The sequence below is a fragment of the Cherax quadricarinatus genome, chromosome 57 (assembly GCF_038502225.1).
Source record: "Cherax quadricarinatus isolate ZL_2023a chromosome 57, ASM3850222v1, whole genome shotgun sequence".
In the NCBI taxonomy this organism is placed as follows: Eukaryota; Metazoa; Arthropoda; class Malacostraca; order Decapoda; family Parastacidae; genus Cherax; species Cherax quadricarinatus.
The window spans coordinates 19,732,243-19,753,077 of NC_091348.1; the positions used below are offsets into that span (position 1 = coordinate 19,732,243).

Below are 20,835 nucleotides of genomic sequence, written 5' to 3' on the forward strand. Positions count from 1 at the left end.
TTTACACTACAGTTTTTAAACTGCAACATTAACACCCCTCCTTCAGAGTGCAGGCACTGTACTTCCCATCTCCAGGACTCAAGTCCGGCCTGCCGGTTTCCCTGAATCCCTTCATAAATGTTACTTTGCTCACACTCCAACAGCACGTCAAGTATTAAAAACCATTTGTCTCCATTCACTCCTATCAAACACGCTCAAGCATGCCTGCTGGAAGTCCAAGCCCCTCGCACACAAAACCTCCTTTACCCCCTCCCTCCAACCCTTCCTAGGCCGACCCCTACCCCGCCTTCCTTCCACTACAGACTGATACACTCTTGAAGTCATTCTGTTTCGCTCCATTCTCTCTATATGTCCGAACCACCTCAACAACCTTCCTCAGCCCTCTGGACAACAGTTTTGGTAATCCCGCACCTCCTCCTAACTTCCAAACTACGAATTCTCTGCATTATATCACACCACACATTGCCCTCAGACATGACATCTCCACTGCCTCCAGCCTTCTCCTCGCTGCAACATTCATCACCCACGCTTCACACCCATATAAGAGCGTTGGTAAAACTATACTCTCATACATTCCCCTCTTTGCCTCCAAGGACAAAGTTCTTTGTCTCCACAGACTCCTAAGTGCACCACTCACTCTTTTTCCCTCATCAATTCTATGATTCACCTCATCTTTCATAGACCCATCCGCTGACACGTCCACTCCCAAATATCTGAATACGTTCACCTCCTCCATACTCTCTCCCTCCAATCTGATATTCAATCTTTCATCACCTAATCTTTTTGTTATCCTCATAACCTTACTCTTTCCTGTATTCACCTTTAATTTTCTTCTTTTGCACACCCTACCAAATTCATCCACCAATCTCTGCAACTTCTCTTCAGAATCTCCCAAGAGCACAGTGTCATCGGCAAAGAGCAGCTGTGACAACTCCACTTTGTGTGTGATTCTTTATCTTTTACTCCACGCCTCTTGCCAAGACCCTCGCATTTACTTCTCTTACAACCCCATCTATAAATATATTAAACAACCACGGTGACATCACACATCCTTGTCTAAGGCCTACTTTTACTGGGAAAAAATTTCCCTCTTTCCTACATACTCTAACTTGAGCCTCACTATCCTCGTAAAAACTCTTCACTGCTTTCAGTAACCTACCTCCTACACCATACACTTGCAACATCTGCCACATTGCCCCCCCCTATCCACCCTGTCATACGCCTTTTCCAAATCCATAAATGCCACAAAGACCTCTTTAGCCTTATCTAAATACTGTTCACTTATATGTTTCACTGTAAACACCTGGTCCACACACCCCCTACCTTTCCTAAAGCCTCCTTGTTCATCTGCTATCCTATTCTCCGTCTTACTCTTAATTCTTTCAATTATAACTCTACCATACACTTTACCAGGTACACTCAACAGACTTATCCCCCTATAATTTTTGCACTCTCTTTTATCCCCTTTGCCTTTATACAAAGGAACTATGCATGCTCTCTGCCAATCCCTAGGTACCTTACCCTCTTCCATACATTTATTAAACAATTGCACCAACCACTCCAAAACTATATCCCCACCTGCTTTTAACATTTCTATCTTTATCCCATCAATCCCGGCTGCCTTACCCCCTTTCATTTTACCTACTGCCTCACGAACTTCCCCCACACTCACAACTGGCTCTTCCTCACTCCTACAAGATGTTATTCCTCCTTGCCCTATACACGAAATCACAGCTTCCCTATCTTCATCAACATTTAACAATTCCTCAAAATATTCCTTCCATCTTCCCAATACCTCTAACTCTCCATTTAATAACTCTCCTCTCCTATTTTAACTGACAAATCCATTTGTTCTCTAGGCTTTCTTAACTAGTTAATCTCACTCCAAAACTTTTCTTATTTTTCAACAAAATTTGTTGATAACATCTCACCCACTCTCTCATTTGCTCTCTTTTTACATTGCTTCACCACTCTCTTAACCTCTCTCTTTTTCTCCATATACTCTTCCCTCCTTGCATCACTTCTACTTTGTAAAAACTTCTCATATGCTTAACTTTTTCTCCTTACTACTCTCTTTACATCATCATTCCACCAATCGCTCCTCTTCCCTCCTGCACCCACTTTCCTAATAACCACAAACTTCTGCTGAACACTCTAACACTACATTTTTAAACCTACCCCATACCTCTTCGACCCCATTGCCTATGCTCTCATTAGCCCATCTATCCTCCAATAGCTGTTTATATCTTACCCTAACTGCCTCCTCTTTTAGTTTATAAACCTTCACCTCTCTCTTCCCTGATGCTTCTATTCTCCTTGTATCCCATCTACCTTTTACTCTCATATATGAAGATATATAACATATCCCTCCAAACTGCCAATATCCCAAACCCCTCCTTTAAAGTGTAGGCATTGTATGTACTTCCCATTTCCAGTACTCAAGTCCAGCTATATAAAAATAACCGGTTTCCCTGAATCCCTTCACTAAATATTACCCTGCTCACACTCCAACATGTCGTCAGGTCCCAAAAACCATTCATCTTCATTCACTCCTATCTAACGTGCTACCTCATGCTTACTGGAAGTCCAAACCCCTCACCCACAAACCTCCTTTACCCCCTCCCCTCAACCTTTTCGAGGATGACCCCTACCCTACCTACCTATCCCCTACACAGATTTATACGCTCTCCATATCATTCTACTTTGATCCATTCTCTCTAAATGACCAAACCACCCTCAACAACCCCTCTTCAGCCCTCTGACTAATACTTTTATTAACTCCACACCTTCCTAATTTCCACACTTCAAATTTTCCACAGAAACTAAAACCGTGTATTCAGATGTTTTCCTAAAACACCTCTATACTATTTGCATCCAGACTTGTGGTAGCGAAATTTTTTTAGATTGCACACCCCTAGATGAAAGAAAACATTTGTACAGTTAATGTGTATGGCTGCTAATAGCATTCCTTTCAATAATAATGAATTCAAAATTAATTATGTATATCTCCCTATGATCCCCAAACTACTCGGAAGGCCTGTATAATATAAATAATAAATCAAATATCCCAGGAAGTACTATCTTCCTGCCAAGTGAGTGTAAAATGGAAGCCTATAGTTGTTTTACATGATGGTAGGATAGCTGGTGTCTTTTTTTTGTCTCATAAGCATGCAAACTTTAAGGTACATCTTGCTACTTCTACTTACACCTTGGTCACACTACATTTTGCATGTACTGTACAAGCATATACACATATGCTTGTACATGCATATATAGTCTGTATGTGTAGTGTGTATGTGTAATGTATTGTGTAATGTGTATGTATATACCCATAGGGGTATATACATACCCCTCTGGGTTTTCTTCTATTTTCTTATTAGTCCTTATTCTTGTTTATTTCCGCTTATCTCTGTGGAGAAGTGGAATAGAATTCTTCCTCCGTAAGTCATGCATGTCGTAAGAGGCGGCTAGAATGCTGGGAGCAAAGGGCTAGTAACCCTTTCTCCTGTATATATTACTAAATTTAATAAGAGAAACTTTTGTTTTTCTTTTTGGGCCACCCTGCCTTTGTGGGATATGACCAGTTCATTGAAAGAAATAAGAAATCATATATATCTTTCAAGAAAAGGGGTATGAGAGAGGGGAAGAAATTAGAAAAGAATGCTGCAGAGGCTTAGAAGTTGGAGATGTTGGAGATAGTATGGTCAAAGTTGGGAAGGGAAAGAGAAAAAAAGAGGAGACAGGAAAATGAGGCTAATGACCTATCATGGATATAGACAGGTCTAAATAGAATTGACAGTCAGACAGACAGTCAGAATTCCAAAATCAGTCCCTCATTCATATTTCTGTTTCAGATGCTCATACGAAACTTTCCTATTGCACAGTCACTTACATCCATAGGCTGTCAAGAACAGGACATGGAACAGCTCCGGGACATCCTGGTTCAAGAGGATGATTTTCATGGGCAGGGTCTCCTCAGAATCAAAGAGGCTTACCAGTCATCTGTAAGTGAAGACATTTTACTAGGTTTTATTATCTGATAATTGACCAAAAAGCATTGTAAATTTTATAATTAACTAATTCTTGTTTGTATAAGCAAAAATTATTATAGGAAGTAAATTTTACTAAGTCATATTCAAAAATAAATTGTATAAAGTTTAGTAAACTGCAAAATTATAAGTGATGAACTACAATAGGCAGTTAAGAAAGTTAGTTTTACTCTTTTTTTATATAAATTCTTTACTTTATCCTGATAAGTATATTATTGTGGGTGAGTTTGAGTTCTGGAAGTTGGAAATATAGTGACTGCACTTTGAATGATGGATGGGGATGTTGCAGTTCAGTGTCATTTGAATTGTGATATCCTCACACATCTAGCAAGAAGACTAAATAACAAAAAAAGGCACAATACCGTGACTGGAAGCGATACACAAATCACACATAAAGAGAGAAAGCTTACGCGACGCTTCGTCCGACTTGGTCCAAGTCAGACCGAAACGTCTGTTAATACTTTCTCTTTATAATTATGAGTTATTCATGTAAGAAGACTGTTTGAATGAATGATAGAAAATGTTTCCCTTCAAGCCACTCTACATTAGTGAGAAATGCTCAGTGTGGCAATATAAGAAAAAATGTACCTGAATGCTCTGTCTGGTTTTCAATATGTTAGAAATTTATTATACACAAATAACTCCCACACATGAGAGGAGCTTACGATGACGCTTTGGTCGGACCGAATCATCATCGTCAGCTCCTCTCTTCTATGTGTGGGTTATTTGTATCATTCCAATCCAAGCAGGTATTGCTCTTTTTTTTGTTATTTAGGGAATTTATTGCACTATTTCTATTACTGTAACTCATTTTTTTGTTTTATTTCCTTTTCCTCCTTTCCCACCTTAATAAAGTGGGAATGAACAATAATAAGGATTAATTAGGTAGAGCTGTGGTTGTGGTACAGTCAGTATCATATTAGGATGAAACGAGGTGCCAAATAAACTGCACGAGTTCATTTTTCGGGGAAATAAAAATAATAATGGAATGGAAGGTTCTGTTTTTAATGTTTCATTTGGAATTGTTATCTGGCAGAATTTTAAGATTTTCTTATTGGATAATTTATGCTTGTTGGAGAGGGGGTAAAGGAGGAGGTTTTGTGGGCAAGGGGCTTGGACTTCAGCAAGCGTGCGTGGCGTGTTAGATAGAGTGAATGGAGGAGCTAATGGTACTTGGGACCTGACGATCTGTTGGAGTGTGAGCAGGGTAATATTTAGTGAAGGGATTCAGGGAAACGGTTATTTTCATATAGTCGGACTTGAGTCCTGGAAATGGGAAGTACAATGCCTGCACTTTAAAGGAGGGGTTTGGGATATTGGCAGTTTGGAGGGATATGTTGTGTATCTTTATATGTGTATGCTTCTAGACTGTTGTATTCTGAGCACCTCTGCAAAAACAGTGATAATGTGCGAGTGTGGTGAAAGTGTTGAATGATGATGAAAGTATTTTCTTTTTGGGGATTTTCTTTCTTTTTTGGGTCACCCTCGGTGGGAGACGGCCGACTTGTTGAAAAAAAAAAAAAAGTTATGTTAAACAAATGTTTCAATGCTTCATAACCTTATCTTCATTTCAGCGGGCAGATTCCGTCAAGCATCACTGCTAGGTGCAGTAGAACTCTTTAGAAAGGCCAAGAGTGAATCTGCGAGTCAGATGACAGAGGAACAAATAAAGTTGTTCAAATGGCAGGTAAGTTCATTCTTTTTCAATGGAAATTTTCAGTTTCTGTTATTGTTTTTCATACACATGCGTACACACCTGACGACACTGTAGGACAGGAGGGTTAGGGGAGACATGATAACGACATATAAAATATTGCGAGGAATTGACAAGATGGACAAAGACAGGATGTTCCAGAGATAGGACACAGAAACAAAGGGTCACAATTGGAAGTCAAAGACTCTGATGAGTCAAAGGGATGTTAGGAAGTATTTCTTAAATCATAGAGTTGTCAGGAAATGGAAGAGCCTAGAAAGTGACGTAGTAGAAGAGGACCCATACATAGTTTTAAGATGAGGTTTGATAAAGTTCATGGAGCAGGGAGAGAGAGGACCTAGTAGCAATCAGTGAAGAGGCAGGGCCAGGAGCTATGACTCAACCCTTGCAACCACAAATAGGTGAGCACACACACACATACGTGCATGCACACACGCACACACACATGCACGCAAACACACGCATGCACTCACAAACACACACAAACACACTGACGACACTGGAGGACAGGAGAGATAGGGAGGACGTGATAACGTCATATAAAATACTGAGAGGAATTGACAGGGTGGACAGAGACAGAATGTTCCAGAGATGGGACACAGCAACAAGGGGACACAGCTAGAAATCACAGGGATGTTAGGAAGCATTTCTTCAGTCACAGTAGTCAGGAAGTGGAATAGTTTGGGAAACAATGTAGTGGAGGCAGGATCCATTCATAGCTTTAAGCAGAGGTATGATAAAGCTCATTGTGCAGGGAGAGTGACCCAGTAACGGCCAGTGAAGAGGCAGAGCCAGGAGCTATGACTCGACCCCTTCAACCACAACTAGGTGAGTACACACGCACACATGCACGCTAGAACGAAGGGGTAAGGGAGGTTTTGTGGGCGAGGGGCTTGGACTTCCAGCAGGCGTGCGTGAGCGTGTTCAATAGGAGTGAATGGAGACGACTGGTATTTGGAACCTGACGATCTGTTGGAGTGTGAGCAGGGTAATATTTAGTGAAGGGATTCAGGGAAACCGGTTATTTTTTATATAGCCGGACTTGAGTCCTGGAAATGGGATGTACAATGCCTGCACTCTAAAGGAGGGGTTCGGGATATTGGCAGTTTGGAGGGATATGTTGTGTATCTTTATACGTATATGCTTCTAAGCTGTTGTGTTCTGAGCATCTCTGCAAAAACAGTGATAATGCGTGAGTGAGGTGAAAGAGTTGATTGATGAAAGTATTTTCTTTTTGGGGATTTTCTTTCTTTTTGGGTCACCCTGCCTTGGTGGGAGATGGCCGACTTGTTAAAAAAAAAAAAAAGTCTTTTATGACAGTACCTACAAAATCATCACAGACTGACCTGTAGTGTCAGGGAGAAATTAGTAAGTATACCACTTTCAGAAGCCCATCAATGTTAGTATGTTACTTTGGCTAAAATTGTCAATTGTGTGATTGTGACACTGGAATGTAAATAGGATTGTTTGATTGTCAGATGTACAATTCACTCAGTGGGTCCCCATTTTCTGTCCCTGAATTAAACAGTTCAATTATCTTTATATATTACGTATGTCGTTTAGGGACTTTGTTATAACCAGACCTGCCATATATAGCACTACTGGCATATGATGACTTTGGCTATAAGATGGTGGGGTAGGGTACTTTGGTGGGAGACAGTCGTTGAATTAAAAACAATTATTATAAACAATGAAAGGTTTTAAATGTCCATGTTTAAGTTTTTAATGAGCTTATTTCTATATACAGATGAGGCTTGAGGAGAGCCAACATAAACCATATGCAAATAAGTCCCTTCATGACACTGTTCACCAGCTGTTACTTGATGGACAAATAAAAGAGGCAGAGAAAGTGAGAGCTGAGTTTAAAATTCCTGAAAGAAGGTTAGTTTGCTATGGTGATCACATCTTTGGCTATTAACAATATATTGTTAAGAAAATTGTTATTTTCTCTGCAGGGGTCTATATCAGGGGTGGACAACAATGTTGGCAGGTAGGCCACCTACTGTACAAATACAGTTTTTTCTGTGGAAAGAAGTTTATAAGTTTTTAGTTTGCACTAGCTGTTAACAGAAATTTTACTTTTTATTGTTACAGCAAATTACAATCTCATACATATTCTGTTTTTCTTTATGAAGATATTGGTGGTTGCGAGTTATAGCACATGCTCAAGCAGGCCATTGGGAAGAGCTGGCTAACTTCTCAAAGAATAAAAAAAATCCAATTGGTTTTGAGGTATGTCTGGAACTGGGTATTTTTACATATGTATATAATAATAATAGTAATAATAATAATAACAACTATTCCTAAAATTTACATCATACTGTTCATAATTTTTAACCCTTTCAGGGTCGAGACCCCCGATCCTTAACTCACTCTCAGGGTCGAAAATTTAAAAAAAAAAATTCTTATGAAATGATAGAGAATCTTTTTCTGATCATAATGACACTAAAAGTATGAAATTTGATGGAAAACTTACGGAATTATGCTCTCGTGAAGTTAGTGGTCTTGACGATATTTTCGCATCAGCGATTTCGCCCACTTTTAACCCTATTTTCAGCCAATTCCAGTGTTTCAGTCTACTAAAATCATAGCTATTTCACTAGAATTCCTTTTGTTTTATCAATTGAGTCCAAGAAACTGCCCATGTACTGATTTCAACTATTCAGTTAAGTGGTCAGAAATTGGCAATTTGGCCAATTTCACACAAATTTCAAAATTGGGTCAAGAATAAACAAGACAGATAGACATTCCTGGCACTAAAATAACATTTTATCTGTTCGTTAGTCACATCTCCAGGTCCCTCTTAAATTACTTTTGCTTTCCATTTTGAATTTTTATTCTCACAAAAGAAAATTTACTGTTATGTGTACTACTGCATCATTGTAAAAATGGTGTAAATAATATCAGCACACTCGTGCAAGAATATTAGACTCACTAGTTGACATGTATTGGACACGTGATGTGATTTGTTTACTCTTGAACATCGGCAAGAATCAAACATTTTTGCTACTTTGTGCTCATTTTCAAGGTATTTGTCGTCATGAAACCAAGCAAAATTATCTTTGTTTCTGTAATGTATCTTCCATTCTGTCAAAAGATACCAAGAAAACGAGAATACACTCATAAATACCATACAAAAATAGACTGCAAAATAGCTGTTTTAAACCAAAATCATGGTCAGTTTTTTTCCCTCATTATGCACTGTGTGCTGCAGGATTTTCTTTTATACTGCGCACACTGAACCCGCAGACCCATTCTTTCACATATAGGCCTACCAGCCTTTTCCTGCTTGATTTGACGGCGCTAGAATTTACGCGTACTATTACGTCACCAACACTGGTGCATAAGACGTACTAGTACATCAAAAACCCTGAAAAGGTTAAAAATCTCATACATACAAAGCATTTCCAGTTAATTTAAGAAGAAAAAATAATTGGAGTACATTACAGTGAAGCCTTTTTAATGAATTTTGGCAATTTTGGACAAAAAAATTCCTGAACAAACATTGGAAGTATCAAATGAAATAGACAAAAGTCCATGATTCCAAGTTTTATCCATAGCATTAGTGTCTGGCTGTCTTCAGAAGTGTTGGAACAAGCCCAAAGACTCTGAAGTTTGTCCATTATGGGCCAGAACAGGCACACCCAGGACCTCTCTCTTTTCATTGATCTCTGAGATGTAGGCCACCCACACCAGTTTATTGTTTGTGCTCACTCACATAGCCTCTCGTCATTCTGTCTAATTTTCCCTGGATTTTGAGCATTTTCTGAGACTTATTAGCATAGTAAGTAAAGTGCAATTAACAATGGCTTCTAAAGCAAGTGGCGGTGCCAAAAGGAAATATGTGGTTCTGTGTTAAACAGAAACTTTAATAAAAAACATTGAGTGTGGCATATCAGTGGTATGGCTCTGTGAGGAATATAGTGTTAAGAAACAATGTCTGATATTCACTGAAGCAAGGACATACATACTCTTAGTTTAGTGTAGATGCTAATGGAGCTTTACAGCTCCTGTGACTCAAATGAAAGTTATTCTGCATCACCACTGTCGATAATGGCAGTTTACACTTTATTTCTCCACAATGAAAAGATGAGTAAAATTACTGTAAATTACATACAGTACTATAAAATTACTAAACACTTAAATACTGTACCATAGTACTACAGGTTACAATACCCATACTCTGAGTACCCGAATATTTTCTGTATTAGTGGATCAAATCCGGTAGTTCAGAAGACAAACGGGTGATCGTGAGATATTAATTTCACAATTCAGAAGTTTTGAACTCTTGGGAGTATCGTACACCCACTTTTATTATTCTGTTAATGAGAGGGTTCACTGCGTTTAAATTTATATAAGTTCTGTACATAGTACAGTATGAAAGAGAAACAGTTGTGTTCAGAGATGTATACATTTAAAGCCATATTTACTTGTACTCACCTAATTGTGGTTGCAGGGGCCAAGACTCAGCTCCTGGCCCTGCCTCTTCATTGATCACTACTAGGTCCTCTCTCTCCCTGCTCCATGAGCTTTATCATACCACATCTTAAAGCTCTGTATGGTTCTTGCCTCCACTGCATCACTTGCTAGACTATTCCACTTCCTGACAACTCTGTGACTGACGAAATACTTCCTAACATCCCTTTGACTCATCTGAGTCTTCAACTTCCAATTGTGACCCCTTGTTTCTGTGTCCCCTCTCTGGAACATCCTGTCTCTGTCCACCTTATCTATTCCACACAGTATTTTGTATGTCATTATCATGTCTCCCCAAACCCTCCTGTCCTCCAGTGTCATCAGGCCAATTTCACTTAACCTTTCTTCGTAGGACATATCCCTTAGCTCTGGAACTAACCTTGTTGCAAACCTTTGCACTTTCTCTAATTTCTTGACGTGCTTGATGAGGTGTGGGTTCCAAACTGGTGATGCATACTCCAGTATGGGCCTGACGTACACGGTGTACAGTGTCTTGAACGAATCCTTACTAAGGTATCAGAATGCTCTTCTCAGGTTTGCCAGGCGCCCATATGCTGGAGCAGTTATCTGGTTGATGTGTGCTTCTGGAGATGTGCTTGGTGTTATACTCACCCCAAGATCTTTCTCCTTGAGTGAGGTTTGCAGTCTTTGGCCACTTAGCCTATACTCTGTCTGCAGTCTTCTTTGCCCTTCCCCAATCTTCATGACTTTGTATTTGGAGGGGTTAATTCAAGAAGCAAGTTGCTGGACCACGTGTCCAGCCTGTCCGGGTCTCTTTGTAGTCCTGCCTGATCCTCATCTGATTTAATTCTCCTTATTAACTTCACATCATCTGCATACAGGGACACTTCTGAGTCTATCCCTTCCATCATGTCATTCACATATACCAAAAATAGCACTGGTCCTAGGACTGACCCCTGTGGGACCCCTCTTGTCACAGGCACCCACTGTGATACCTCATCACATATCATGACTCACTGTTGCCTCTCTGTCAGGTATTCTATGATCCATTGCATTGCCCTTCCTGTTATATGCACCTGATCCTCTAGCTTCTGCACTAATCTCTTGTGAGAAACTGTGTCACAGGCCTTCTTGCAGTCCAAGAAAATGCAATCAACCCACCCCTCTCTCTTGTGTCTTATTTCTGTTACTTTGTCATAAAACTCCAAAAAGTTTGTGACACAGGATTTGCCTTCCATGATCCCATGTTGGTTGCCATTTATAATCTTGTTTCATGTTAGGTGCTCCACCACTCTCCTCCTGATAATCTTCTCCATGACTTCGCATACTATACACATCAGTGACACTGTGCTTTGTTTCTGTCTCCTTTCTTAAAAACTGGGACTACATTTGCCATTTTCCATACTTCAGGTAGTTGCCCAGTTTCAAGGGATGTGTTGATGTATTTCATCCAACACTTGTTGATATAACCTTTGTTGGTGCTCCTCTCTGTTCTGTCTTCCCAGAGCGCCTTCCTGTCTCTACTAAAAATACTTCCTTAAATCTCATGTTGAGCTCCTCACATACCTCTTGATTGTTTCTTGTGAGCTCCCCACCTTCTTTCCTCAGCCTGATTACCTGGTCTTTGACTTTTGTCTTCCTCCTAGTGTGGCTATACAGCAGTTTTGGGTCAGACTTGACTTTCGATGCTATGCTGTTTTCATACTGTCGCTGGGCCTCCCTCCTTATCTGTGTATACTTGTTTCTGACTCTTCGACTAATCTCTCTATTTTCCTGGGTCCTTTGCCTTCTGTACTTTTTCCATTCTCTAGTGCACTTAGTTTTTTGCCTCCCTACACCTATGAGTAAACCAAGGGCTCGTTCTGGTCTTCCCATTATTTCTGTTGCCCTTGGGAACAAGTGAAGCCCACACTGTGCATAGTGTTTTTGGGCAAAGGTTTTTTTTTTTTTTTTTTTTTTAACAAGTCGGCCGTCTCCCACCGAGGCAGGGTGACCCAAAAAAAAGAAAGAAAATCCCCAAAAAGAAAATACTTTCATCATCATTCAACACTTTCACCACACTCGCACATTATCACTGTTTTTGCAGAGGTGCTCAGAATACAACAGTCTAGAAGCATACACATATAAAGATACACAACATATCCCTCCAAACTGCCAATATCCCAAACCCCTCCTTTAAAGTGCAGGCATTGTACTTCCCATTTCCAGGACTCAAGTCCGACTATATGAAAATAACCGGTTTCCCTGAATCCCTTCACTAAATATTACCCTGCTCACACTCCAACAGATCGTCAGGTCCCAAGTACCATTCGTCTCCATTCACTCCTATCTAACACGCTCACGCACGCTTGCTGGAAGTCCAAGCCCCTTGCACACAAAACCTCCTTTACCCCCTCTCTCCAACCCTTTCGAGGACGACCCCTACCCCGCCTTCCTTCCCCTATAGATTTATATGCTTTCCATGTCATTCTACTTTGATCCATTCTCTCTAAATGACCAAAGCACCTCAACAACCCCTCTTCTGCCCTCTGACTAATACTTTTATTAACTCCACACCTTCTCCTAATTTCCACACTCCGAATTTTCTGCATAATATTTACACCACACATTGCCCTTAAACAGGACATCTTCACTGCCTCCAACCGTCTCCTCGCTGCTGCATTTACCACCCAAGCTTCACACCCATATAAGAGTGTTGGTACTACTATACTTTCATACATTCCCTTCTTTGCCTCCATAGATAACGTTTTTTGACTCCACATATACCTCAACGCACCACTCACCTTTTTTCCCTCATCAATTCTATGATTAACCTCATCCTTCATAAATCCATCCGCCGACATGTCAACTCCCAAGTATCTGAAAACATTCACTTCTTCCAAACTCCTCCTCCCCTATTTGATATCCAATTTTTCTTTATCTAAATCATTTGACACCCTCATCACCTTACTCTTTTCTATGTTCGCTTTCAACTTTCTACCTTTACACACATTCCCAAACTCATCCACTAACCTTTGCAATTTTTCTTTAGAATCTCCCATAAGCACAGTATCATCAGCAAAAAGTAACTGTGTCAATTCCCATTTTGAATTTGATTCCCCATAATTTAATCCCACCCCTCTCCCAAACACCCTAGCATTTACTTCCTTTACAACCCCATCTATAAATATATTAAACAACCATGGTGACATTACACATCCCTGTCTAAGACCTACTTTTACCGGGAAGTAGTCTCCCTCTCTTCTACACACCCTAACCTGAGCCTCACTATCCTCATAAAAACTCTTTACAGCATTTAATAACTTACCACCTATTCCATATACTTGCAACATCTGCCACATTGCTCCTCTATCCACTCTATCATATGCCTTTTCTAAATCCATAAATGCAATAAAAACTTCCCTATCTTTATCTAAATACTGTTCACATATATGCTTCAATGTAAACACCTGATCTACACATCCCCTACCCACTCTGAAACCTCCTTGCTCATCCGCAATCCTACATTCTGTCTTAACTCTAATTCTTTCAATTATAACCCTACCGTATACTTTTCCTGGTATACTCAGTAAGCTTATTCCTCTATAATTTTTACAGTCTCTTTTGTCCCCTTTCCCTTTATATAAAGGGACTATACATGCTCTCTGCCAATCCCTAGGTACCTTCCCCTCTTTCATACATTTATTAAACAAAAGTACCAACCACTCCAACACAATATCCCCCCCTGCTTTTAACATTTCTGTCATGATCCCATCAGTTCCAGCTGCTTTACCCCCTTTCATTTTACGTAATGCCTCACGTACCTCCCCCACACTTACATTCTGCTCTTCTTCACTCCTAAAAGATGGTATACCTCCCTGACCAGTGCATGAAATTACTGCCTCTGTTTCTTCCTTAACATTTAAAAATTCCTCAAAATATTCTCGCCATCTACCCAATACCTCCATCTCCCCATCTACTAACTCCCCTACTCTGTTTTTAACTGACAAATCCATATTTTCCCTAGGCTTTCTTAACTTGTTTAACTCACTCCAAAATTTTTTCTTATTTTCATTAAAATTTCTTGACAGTGCCTCTCCCACTCTATCATCTGCTCTCCTTTTGCACTCTCTCACCACTCTCTTTACCTTTCTTTTACTCTCCATGTACTCTGCTCTTCTTATAACACTTCTGCTTTGTAAAAACCTCTCATAAGCTACCTTTTTCTCTTTTATCACACCCTTTACTTCATCATTCCACCAATCACTCCTCTTTCCTCCTGCCCCCACCCTCCTATAACCACAAACTTCTGCCCCACATTCTAATACTGCATTTTTAAAACTATTCCAACCCTCTTCAACCCCCCCACTACTCATCTTTGCACTAGCCCACCTTTCTGCCAATAGTCGCTTATATCTCACCCGAACTTCCTCCTCCCTTAGTTTATACACTTTCACCTCCCTCTTAATAAATATCAAAATAAATAAATATCAAATGAAGCTAATGCAGTTCAGTATCATTAGAACTTGAGTAATGGGGTCTAAGCATCAGTGTTTTTTTTTTTCTTTTTTTTTTTTTTTTGAGAAAGAGAGACTGAAAAAGAGAGAGAAACTGAGAGAGGGAGACACTATTTGTAATTACAGTTCTTGGTATCTATCCCATTTGTTAATATGCAAATTATGAATATTATCTTTTAGAACATTGCCAAAGTTTACTTCTTGTATCAAAGTTTGAAAGCATCCAAGAAAAAAATTGTGTGGCTAGTATACACTGTACACAATATGTTGTCTTGCTTTTTTAAATACTGTAATTGAACAGAGGTAATCTAAATTAATTTTCTTTTTCAGTCTTTTGTTGATGCCTGTTTAAAAAATGGAAACAAAACTGAGGCCCATAAATATGCCCTGAAGGTCAAAGATGAAAACAAAGTCACATATCTTACTAAGTGTGGGTAAGTATTAAAAGGCTTAGAATTTTCTTTGTTATTTCTGGATTAAAATATGGCAGAATAGCTTAGTTATAACTATACGTACTTGTTAACTTTTCCACTCAAGTTATGTGGCAAGGGTAAGAATAGTGGGTTAATATTCTAATATTTACATGCAAAAAATATTGAAATGGTTATTCAAGGTCTAATGTTTTATATATAAACAAGTCTTTCAATGGACAATACCTCCACTATGATATCACCACAACACAAATGCAGGCAGTTTTATATTACTAGAAACCAAAAGTGACCAGTAATGTATATATGGGGCATCTGAAAAAAAAAAAATACAGTATTGCCAATGACAAAATCCAAGTGGAGAGACTGTGAGCACAGCCATGTAACATGTCTCTTATAACTAGGAGGATCAGGCCTTCACTACTTCTTTCTGTGAGCTCGCCTCCTCCCTTCCTTCAGTTGAATTACAGTATTTTCCCTGTATCCACAGGTGATACATTCCAAGGCCTACCCCGGATTCCAAAACCGTGGATATGCAAACCCTATATATACAGTGGACCCCTGGTTAACAATATTTTTTCACTCCAGAAGTATGTTCAGGTGCCAGTACTGACCGAATTTGTTCCCATAAGGAATATTGTGAAGTAGATTAGTCCATTTCAGACCCCCAAACATACACGTACAAACGCACTTACATAAATACACTTACATAATTGGTCGCATTCGGAGGTGATCGTTATGCGGGGGTCCACTGTATATGTCATTTTTTGTTTACAAACATACCTATGATACAGTTTAATTAATAAATTGCACACAGTAAGACATTACCAACATTAAATAATAATAAAATACATAGTACATTATTATACTTCACGAATTTAAGATTCATTCTTAGTAACCTCAGCATACAATTTTTTTTTCTTGTTGTCTTAAGTCGAGAATTATCGTTTTTTAACTGATGGGAAGCACTTCTTGGCTTCTCTTAGGCTTTGAAGAACTGCCACCATAATTACTTTTGTGCTTTGGTGTCATTATTAAGCAAAAGGGTTATTTTTGGGTCATGGTAAAACTTGGATAGCAGATACAGGGGTTCTGCTATACTTGGTCTTTTGCAGTTTTTTCTTTCTGATGTGACTTTGAAGTAGTTTGGGTCCAGACAGTCATTATCAAATTGCCTCTCAGACTTTCTCCTCACATTTGCTTATTTGTTTGGTTAATCTGCTCACTTCTCTGTTCTTATCTGTCCTTTGCTTCTTATAATTTTACCATGCTTTCATGTTATTTTTTTGCCTCTCTGAATCTTTGGTTGAACCTAGGGCTCTCTCTGTCTTTTCTTTTTCCCCATTTTTTGACTAGGTATGAAGTTTTCCTTTGCCTCCTGTCACTTTTGAACTATGTGCCCCATCATCTCATTCACTGACTTTTCTCTCCAGTTCCTTTTTCCACTGCACTACATTCAAGAATTTCCTCATTCTACAGTTTGGCTTCTTGCACCCTCTACCTGCTAATCTTAGATTCCCTCTACATTTAGTTCCAAAAGGTACTCAAAGTTCAGTACTGCATGGTCGCTGGTGCCCAGGCACTGTAGTACTCAATTTCTTCTGTGTCAGACATACTTGTGGTAAACACTAGGTCCAGCCTTGCTGATACAGTTTTACCCTGACCTCTTCCATCACCTTAGCTCTTTTTGTTTCCAGTCCCCTATATGGGTCCCAGTTCTCCCAATCAATTTCTTTGTGGTTGAATTATTATAATCGTGGGGGAGCGCTAAACCCATAGGATTATCAGCGCCTGTGGGAAGGGGTATGGAAGGTATTCAGGATTAATTCAAGGAACTAGAGCACAGATCCAGTTTCCTAGATCAAGAGCTCCTCACCAGCATCAAGGAACCTCCCTTGAGGAGTTTGTGGTTGAAATCACTCATAAGTAACTTTGTCTTGGTCTTGTGTACACTCCTAGCTACTTCAGCTCTATCAACTGTCACTGTTTTTGTCCTTATATTCCTGCCACAGTTTCCTTTTGTTAGATAGCAGGTTGTATATTACTGCAATTACTACTTTGGGTTCCCCAGTATTAACTGTTTATCTCTCTCACCTCTTCAAAACTCCATGGATTTCTTATTAGGAGCACCACTGCTCTGTGTGTCTTTCATCGTCACTTGATGTCCAGCTGGAAAAATGGCAACTGATATATGTCAGTTGGTTTAATATCTGATGGCTACAGTGTCCAGTTACCTCACCTATTTGTTTTGTCACTCTTGTTAGATAACCCATCTGTACTGTATCAAGAGTAAAAATTCCAATTTTTTACTTGCCAGACTCCTGGAAGAAGCAGTAAAAGTGGCTCAGGAACAGCGTAGCTCGACGGGTCTAACAGAAGTGTTAGCAGCCTGTGGACCCCAACACCAAGCACTGCAGTCTCGTATTCAGGCGCTGCTTAGTGATGCATCCCTAAGAAACTAAATTATAACCACAGTATTTATGGACCCAAGTTATACCAAAGGACAACCCCTACTGTTATCTTTGATGTTTTGTTGCTTCTTGAGAATATCTTTTGTTTTGGGTATATTATAATCATAATAGAACTCTTGAGTGGCAGACTTCATCCTCTCAAAAAAACAAAAAAAAACATGCTATTTGCCAAAGAATTTTACATATAGATTTTGCTGTTATTTGCCAGTTGCATTCACTTCAGAAAATTTTATTGCTTCCTATAGGCAACAAAGCATTAAAACTTGAGTTAAAAATTAAGGAGCATATAATACCCATAAACTAAATGTTTTAATGCTCTTATTTATTTCACATTGAGTGGGAGTCAGTTTAAAATCAGTTCGTACACAGTATACTAGGCGTTCCACAGTGGAAAAGAGCACGTGCCAAATTCAGAGAAAAATGCAAGTGTAGGGGGATTATTATTTTTATAATCATAACTAAGCACTAAACCCACAAGGGTCATATAGCTCTGGGGTGTAGGGAAGATCTGAGCTAAGTTACCAGGCATTGTTATGGGGCTCTGAACTTAATTTACAGACACAGAAGACAATACAGTATCTCTACATTCTCAGACGGTACATATAGGAATTGGTTCTTTCCCTAACCCAATTGTATGACCCTAATGGGTTTACTGCATCTTTTTGTATTATAATAATAATTATTTCACTAACCCAGATTTTGGCTGTGGTGGCACTTGATCTATGCTGCTGCACAATGTACTTTATGTACTGTGAAAACTAAGATAATTTGTAAAGAATATCCATTTAGTTGTCATTATCAGTATGTTATGCATTATAAATACATTGTACTGCATTTAAATCTTAATTTAAGGTATAATAGTAATTTTCTTGCATAATTTATATTACTGGGAAAGTAATGAACCCATAGGGTGTTGTACAGCACCTGAGTGATGAGATTATTATACAGTGGTGCCCCGAGTTTCGGCCATAATTCGTTCCAGAAGGCTGTTCGAGTGCCGTTACCAAACAAATTTGTTCCCATGAGGATTAATGTAAATTAGATTAGTCCGTTTCAGACCCCCAAATATACACTTACAATAATACACTTACATAATTGTTCGAGTTAGGAGCTGTATGAAACTCAGGGTACCACTGTATTCCTGAGGGAATGCAATAAATCCATGGCAGTCATATGGGAAATGGGAGGGCAAGACCAATTCCTTAGATTGAGAGCCCCTCATCAGCACCAGTGAACCTCCCTTGGGGGGTAACAGGTTAGTAGTGAAGCCAGTTCTGTGGTCATGGTAAATGTGAACCAAGAGTCTGGGCAGTGAATAAGACATGGAGTAGCACATAACCCACCACTACACTGTGAAGCAGTGATGCATCACCAGCAGACTTGTTTAACCCCTTTACTGTGCTCATATGCAGAAAACAAAATTCCTGTGGCAAGATTTTAAAAAAAAAAATTATAAAATTAAAGGTTTATTTGATTCTTTAAAAATACAGACTACAATGAGTGGAATCTGATCAACACACCATAAAATCTTAAGTTGGCAAAAAACAATCACTCGATGCTGAATTATAATTGTTTTTCAGTTTAAAAATGTTAGCAGTACATTAGGGCCCTACTTATACAGCAGGTTGGGTTCCAGGCTATTGCCGGAAAGCAGAACGACATTTTTTCCACTTATAAATGCATATAAATGCCAGGTAACAAGTTTACACTAACATATATTATGTTAGCAATAAAACTAAGCATTGTGCAAGATAGGTATACAGTACCAACAAGATGAGAGTTAAGACACTTGTGCAACATCTGGTTATCTTTATTGTAGACGTTTTGCCATCCAGTGGCTTTATCAATACAGATTCTTGGACATAATTAGAAAAACAGAAGAACTATATACAAAAGATGAGGTAATCAGTCCCTCAGCCTTGGAGGTGGTGTTTACAGCACTGTGGTTGTAGAGATTCTGAAGCACAGGTGAGGAGACTTGCGCTTATATAGGCATCAGTGAATAAGGACGTGTAGCAGATGAAGGCATAGTCGCTGGTAGGCGGGATTCCCCAGTTGGAAGTAGTATTGATAAAGTTGGAAGTAGTATTGATAAAGCCACTGGATGGTGAAACGTCTACAATAAAGATAACCAGATGTTGCACAAGTGTCTTAACTCTCATCTTGTCGGTATTGTATACTTGTCTTGCACAACTTGTCAGGCACTGCAACATCATGGAATCTTGGTTCAGAGGACATCTACATAACCTTCTTCACGGCTTCTAACACTAACCCATCAATTTGGGTAGGACCTGCTTCCACTGGGGAATCCCGCCTACCAGTGACTATGCCTTCGTCTGCTACACGTCCTTTTTCACTGACGCCTATATAAGTGCCAGTCTCCTTACTTGTGCTTCAGAATCTCTACAACCACTGTGCTGTAAACACCACCTCCAAGGCTGAGGGACTGATTACCTCATCTTTTGTATATAGTTCTTCTGTTTTTCTAATTATGTCCAAGAATCTGTATTGATAAAGCCACTGAATGGCAAAACGTCTACAATAAAGATAACCAGATGTTGCACAAGTGTCTTAACTCTCAAAACTAAGCATTAAAAACAATAAAAAGTAAAATACACACACAGTACACCCATTACTTACCTTAAAATTTTATAGTCTTAATGTAGGGTGAGAGGTGAGTTTAATTTGTAGGAAGTCAGGTTTGGGAGGTATGGTAGCCAGTCAGGTCAGCCCACCCTTCCCACATGTAACATACTACATTTAATTAAAGCTCCCCAGAGTGATAAAATACATGTACAGTACATTCATTAATTACCTTAAAATATTTGTAGTCTTAATGTAGGGTGAGAGGTGAGTTATTTGTAGGAAGTCAGGTTTGGGAAGTATGGTAGCCAGCCAGGGAAGCCCTCCCCACCCCACCCACACGTAATGCAAACAAACCAGGCGAACGCGTCTGATTTTTGTCACTTTACATTGTGTACAAGTTGTCTCCACATTGGTACAGTAGAATAAATAAAGAGAAACACTCCCATTCTCATGTAACACCATTTTTAGAAGAAGTGATGCCCTGAGTGAGGGCATACGAAAGGAATAATTTTCTAGTTACCCCCAGTAAGAATATAGTGTACGAATTGTCTCTGATGTTGGACTACAAGTCGCCTGTTTACCACATCTCATATTTATGTTTTCTATTCTGCTGTGGGGTGTATTTAGATGGATTAAGCAAAATGCCTATATTTA

The 20,835-nt window shown here is 39.3% G+C and overlaps 1 protein-coding gene across 1 annotated transcript in view; it reads left to right on the forward strand.

The window, feature by feature from the left end:
* Vps16A (vacuolar protein sorting 16) overlaps window positions 1-20,620 on the forward strand; it is a 69,170-nt gene extending 48,550 nt beyond the window's left edge. The window contains 6 exon segments of the mRNA XM_070097395.1: window positions 3,855-4,008; window positions 5,624-5,736; window positions 7,511-7,644; window positions 7,899-7,995; window positions 15,027-15,130; window positions 17,442-20,620. Of these exon segments, the coding sequence (XP_069953496.1) occupies window positions 3,855-4,008; window positions 5,624-5,736; window positions 7,511-7,644; window positions 7,899-7,995; window positions 15,027-15,130; window positions 17,442-17,586 (747 nt within the window). The 3' untranslated portion in view covers window positions 17,587-20,620.
* The last annotated feature ends 215 nt before the right edge of the window (window positions 20,621-20,835 follow it).